The sequence below is a fragment of the Austrofundulus limnaeus genome, unplaced genomic scaffold (assembly GCF_001266775.1).
Source record: "Austrofundulus limnaeus strain Quisiro unplaced genomic scaffold, Austrofundulus_limnaeus-1.0 Scaffold80, whole genome shotgun sequence".
Lineage (NCBI taxonomy): Eukaryota > Metazoa > Chordata > Actinopteri > Cyprinodontiformes > Rivulidae > Austrofundulus > Austrofundulus limnaeus.
This window is the reverse complement of record NW_013952482.1, coordinates 143,133-148,870: the sequence shown is the minus strand read 5'-3', so window position 1 is coordinate 148,870 and position 5,738 is coordinate 143,133. Positions and strand designations below refer to the sequence as shown.

Genomic DNA, 5,738 nt, shown 5'->3' with positions numbered 1-5,738 from the left:
ACGYTGAGGTCGAGCCCTGCTGTGATCTTTTTCACAAGAAGGATCACAGAAAACAGTAACTGACTTGGAACAGCCTGTCGACCTTTGACTTTTTCCAAAAAGCTCACTCCTGTCAGCCCTCCGTTCACTTTCACTGACCCGGCAGAAATGCTTCAAATATCAGCAATGTTGCTGTTTCATTTGCAACTTCCCTTGACTTCAGAGATTTGGTCTGTTTTTCTCCTCTGTAGGCAGATTTTTCTAGGGCATGTGGTAACATTTTATACAGTAGTGACGCCACATACATTTGGGAGTTTTCTCTGAAATTGATGTAATATTCAGCTTCTAAGTCACCTATGTATCAGGTAATCCCAATTCAGCTATCAGACTTACATCATGGCTTTTCATGGAACAAAWGTCACTCAAGTCAGGTGCTAAAATTTTGGATTCCTTTAAAGAGATGTTTTCGTCATGGCAGACGAGGCTTATTGTTGAAATTCCAGTTTGACTTTTCTGTCAACTGTATTCAGTCTGTGTTCCGTTAGATTTAAGACATGAAAATCGTGCAACGTTGAGGCATTTTGAAACACATCGGTCTCTAACAAAACCTTTTGATGTTCGAGTTATGAGCAAATGACTCGCTGTTATACAGGTTGTAGCAAACACGTGGTTGGGCTGGTTTTCGGTGTTTTCTGCAAAAAACGCTTTGCAAAAGCAGCCATCAGATCAGAYGCAAACATTTCTGCCAGCAGAGATTGTGACAAAGACCTTTTCCAAAGGATTGTAAAGGATGTGGGTGATGAATGCTGTGTCTAATTTGCAAAAGTGTTTTTTTTTTTTCAGATTTTCTAAGTAACCAAACTTGTAAAACACCACCTATACCACCAGTTGTCAGAAAACTGCTCCAAGGAGGGCGTTCAACACGGGCGAAGAACCTGTTTTTCAGTGATCGTGACTTCAGATGTCGTGCTGCAGACTGTAGAAATTGAAAGTTGGAATGTGTCGTATACRAGAGCAYGTGACGACAAAAGTTGGAATCTTTACACAAGAATCTTTTGTGACGGCCTTTAATAGAGAAGAAAAAGAAGATGCAGTCGAACAGTTTTTACAAAGAGGTCTTATCAAACATTAAGATCAGTTCTATGTGCAATACTGTATTAGATTCAAGAGGTTTTTATTGTCATTTCACCTGTATACACATGAGAAGAGTTTACGTTCCTCCTCGGCTCATGGTGCAACATAAAGTACAGTACCATAACAAAACAGTAGACAGATGTAATTACATAGAAGAATCCTTTGGTTCCTAAAGCAAATACTGCTTTTTTCCCTCACTGGACCAAAAATCCATGGCTGTAATGTCTTCATCCTGCAAGCAGTATTTAAGTTTGGCGTGTCATCTAGCTGGGGCTGCAACAACGAAATCGATTGAATCACTAAAAAGCAACAACTAAGTGTTGGCAACGGCTTTCATTATCGACTCGTTGTGTYGGGCATTTTATGTGTCGCTCTCCATGTCGCGGAGCAGTTTACTTGACCTGCAGAGCGTTGTCGATAAAATAAAAAATAAATAAATAAACTCTGGCTGCAGTGCAGAGCGAGGCAGTGTTTTCAAGGTAAATTCTACAAATAACCAAGGCAAAGAAAACAGTTCGACCAAARTCTTCAAAAGTGTGGGAGCCCTTCACGCTTTTCAAAACTAACAAATACAGTCTTTAGTGGCAGTGAGACATTAGTGCTAAAATATTTCACAGTCTGAAATATAAAACCACTTAATTCAACTTAATTTATGAAAAATAAATTATTTCCTTTAAACAAATCTGTTTACAGCAGCTGGTGAAAAGACCTGAGCTCTGAAAATAAGGCTCTGTGTTCCACTAAGCCCTAAAATAACTCACCTTCTGTTCAGTCAGCCTCTCACGTTGCCCACGTGTTTCTGTGAAGCTGTGACGAGCTGTAAGAACACGATAAAAACATGGGTCCACAGCCCGCGTGGCGCTGTTTCACGAGGTCCGACAGAAAGTGCAACACTCTAGAATCACTTTCGCCGCTGCAGAGCCTTTGGGGGGGCTCCTCGTCTGTGCCGGCGGCGGTGGCTGGGCGGGGCAGAAACGTGTGCAGCAGCACTCGGTTGGCCAGTGCAGTCAGGCAGCTCTCCAGGTGCAGCAGGTAGGTGAGGCCTCGGCTGATGCAGGTGTGAGGATCGGCCAGCCTGCCGAGGAGGGAGCCGGAGTAGGGCGGACACTTCAGGGTCCGCTGATCCAGGTCCAGCAGAGCCAGGTAGCGACTGTATTGAGTCAGAGAATGAAGAATGGTGGAGGATGTTCTGGAGGACGATCTGAAGAGGACAAAAACAAGAGATGATCTCGGGCTGCCCGAACGATTTCATCTGTTGTAGTGATGTGCAGATCGATACTGAAATATCGATATTACTGATACCAGAACTTTTGTGTTCTAGAATCGATACTAAAATCAAAATATCDATACTTTGATACTTTAGTTATTTCACATAATGTATATCCTTAACAGGAAAATAGTGGAAAATAACTAAACTATTCCACACTTGTCTTGATCATATGTGGTTGGGGAGAGCTACTTTTTCTTCCGCTTGAGTAATGCATAAGCTATAGGTCAGTCACTCAGTCTGTAGATGTATGGCAGGTCATTTTAACATAAAATCTGTTTCGTTTGACAGTTTTTACATTCTAGATGAGGGGTTCCCAAACTTTTACATGCCATGGCCCCCCAAAACAGCATTAGCTCTGGCCAAGGACCTTCTTGCAAACCCATGAACCATGCTACAAAATAACAACGTAACAACTTTTAGAATGTTTTTCTCACTTTTATTCACTATTCAAAAATTATTATATTTCTTTAGAACAAGAATTTTAAATTGTGCTAAACAAATATAAGGTCAGGGCTAAAAAGACTTAAATAAATTACTATGTCATGTATTACTTATAAAGCGGTTATTTGAAAAACACTACCCGACACATTATGTGTGTTATCACAAAGTATCAGTATTGGATCAGTATCGCCGATACCAGCCAMATTTTATTTGGTATCAATATCGGAAAGAAAACTAGCACTATCGAACATCACTAATATGTTGAACAAAAAGTGAGAACGCCGTGACGTTTGCCTCACCTGTGTATTCCTATGAGTCTCCAGGTGAGGAGGTCGGTCAGCTGAAGGGGCGTGGTCAAACGTGGCTTCACGGCACTTCCACCAGGACCGGGCGCGGGCAGGAAGACGCCGAGGGCGTCCACCAGCTTCGCTACCGAACCCTCGTCTCCTCCGACAACGACCAGCGGCCGACCGCTCAGGAGGCAGAAGACGGCRTGCTGGGAGAACGAGTGTTGTTTGACGAACCGGAGGGCTCGGAGTCCAGCCTTCCTCCTCCTCCTCCTCTGCTGAGTGTCGGTGCGGGGACGGTGGGTGGGAGAGGGTGGGTCRGAGGAGCCAGTGAAGCTGGTGCAGTCGGACGCCTCGTCTACGCTCAGCAGCCTGAGGGGAGTGCGGGGCGGAGACCTCCGACCGGTCTCCTGCGGGACGGCAGGAGGAGCAAAATTGACAAAGAGGCGAGGCGCCGACCTCGACTCCTCGGCTGCTTCTGCATGAGAAAAGCAGGTTTTTACCAGGGTTGCAAAATGTTAGCAAATTTATCAGTTGGAAACTTTCCTCAGGAATAAACCTGGAATTAATAATACTGAAGATTGTCTTTTAATGGGGATTTAACTATAGCTGAAGAAAATATATTTCATTGAATAGTCTCAACTAAAACAACAGATTTCATGCAAATACAGTTCATATTGCTGGGTTGCAGTCACATGACCCGGCTGACGCGTGAATGTCAGATGGGGGGCAGGAAGTGATTTGCTTCGGTTCAAAACACAGAGAAATGGATCACAAAGAGTACGCTAATGCCCTAAATGAGCTGGTGCGGATGAGATATCGCAAAAAAAATATGCGTACATTTAGGATACGATYCATATTATCTTAATAAAAAAAGACTTGTTATATAATCTGGAGGATTCACCCGGCGTTGAGACGATCAACATAAACTACTACCTGGTGCTGCAGACCTCATGTTAGAGGCTACGACGAGTCAGATGAAAGCTTTCAAAAGCCTCAAAGCTACAATAATTTTGTTTCAGGTTGTGTCAAACATCCAAAGAAACGTTAAATGTCTGTTGACTTGTTTCTGCCAGGCTGAGTTGTGCTATTTTAAGTAGTTAGCTTATGATAACAAYGCTAATGCTAACAACAAGTTAACTCCTGTTATTTCTATGTGCTTGGATCTACTTACAAATAATTGTTTTTGGCTTCTGTAAACCCAAATTTAAGTAACTATCCAGGAAAATATCTGACAATATGATTTAAACGATACGATCCTGACCTGTTAAAGTGGTCACTATAAACTATAAACAGCAATAGCTGTTATTCTTTAGTCAAGTTTGGATCCAAAGCACAAGACCATTGAAGCTCTGGGCCTGAGGACTACATAAAGTGAAACTTAATTAAAAAAAAACTTTTGATTTATGCTGCATCCCCCAAACACAAGATCAAACATTGTTGTTGTTTCTACTTTCCACCACTAGATGGCAGACACATCTTTGATTTTATCTCTTTCTTTTTTTAAAAAAAAAGCCATTTTTTATCTCAACATTTAATATAAAACAGGGGTGGGCAATCCTGGTCCTCGAGGTCTGCAGCCCTGCATGTTTCACATTTTTCTCTGCTCCAACACACCTGATTTGAATGAAAAGGTAATTATCAGGCTTCTGCAGAAGTTGGAAAAGGTCATTCAATGCAAGTGTTTAACTGCCTGGATTTGTTGGTGTGTTTGAGGGCTTCAACTTCCTGTGAAAGRTTTCTGGAGATTTTGAATAAAGTCATTTTTGAAATCCCTCAAACTGCCTCAGAGTTGTCCCGAGGATCATTCCACCAGTTAGTTTCAGACGTCTTTATTTATTCTCAGAGTGTCTGTAGTTACCTTGTGAAGGTTTAAGCGTTGTCACTTGTGTGGTGTCATCTTGGACTCCATTTCTCCTCTCTGTGWYTTTTATTTCCTGTAAAGGCTCCCGGCCTTCATCCTCTGAAGCGGCGATCCTCTTCACCGTCTCCTCTTTCGGTACTTGATCGGAGCTGTGCCCCATCAGAGGCTCTGCCTCATTCCTAAAACCGTTAGCGAGAGGAGGATGCTCCACCTCCTCCTCCGTGATGGCGGTGAGGTCGTCGGGGGCGATGGACCCGGTGGTGCTGAGCACCTCGATGCTGTCCTCGCTGTTGGTGCGTCTGGCGTGGGCTCGCACGCGCCTCACGCCCAGCTCCACGGCTGGACGCTGGATGCAGACGTCGCTCATTCCCGCAGGAGTTTCTGTGCGGGAGAGACGGGACAGTCAGCCGATCTGAGTCGTCATCCTGTCAAAGATGCTTCAAAGCAGACGTTATGATGTTTTTTTGTGTGAAGGGCTTGCTAAAGTTTGTACGACAGAGTATTAGGGCCACACGAGATTTTTTTTTATTACGAGAATAAAGTCATATTATGAGAATAAAGTCATATTATTACGAGATTAAAGTCATAATATTACGAGATTAAAGTCATAATATTACGAGATTAAAGTCGTAATATTACGAGATTAAAGTAGTAATATTACAACGTTAAAGTCATAATATTACGAGATTAAAGTCATAATATTACGAGATTAAAGTCGTAATATTACGAGATTAAAGTAGTAATATTACAACATTAAAGTCAT

The 5,738-nt window shown here is 42.6% G+C and overlaps 1 protein-coding gene across 1 annotated transcript in view; it reads right to left on the bottom strand.

Moving 5' to 3' along the window:
• Positions 1-1,030: 1,030 nt before the first annotated feature.
• Positions 1,031-5,738, bottom strand: part of smcr8b (Smith-Magenis syndrome chromosome region, candidate 8b) — a 9,383-nt gene continuing 4,675 nt past the window's right edge. Inside the window, exons 4-6 of the mRNA XM_014011375.1 lie at positions 4,973-5,356; positions 3,124-3,589; positions 1,031-2,314 (exon numbers count right to left, since the gene is read on the bottom strand). Of these exons, the coding sequence (XP_013866829.1) occupies positions 1,894-2,314; positions 3,124-3,589; positions 4,973-5,356 (1,271 nt within the window). The 3' untranslated portion in view covers positions 1,031-1,893. The remainder of the gene's footprint in view (positions 2,315-3,123; positions 3,590-4,972; positions 5,357-5,738) is intronic.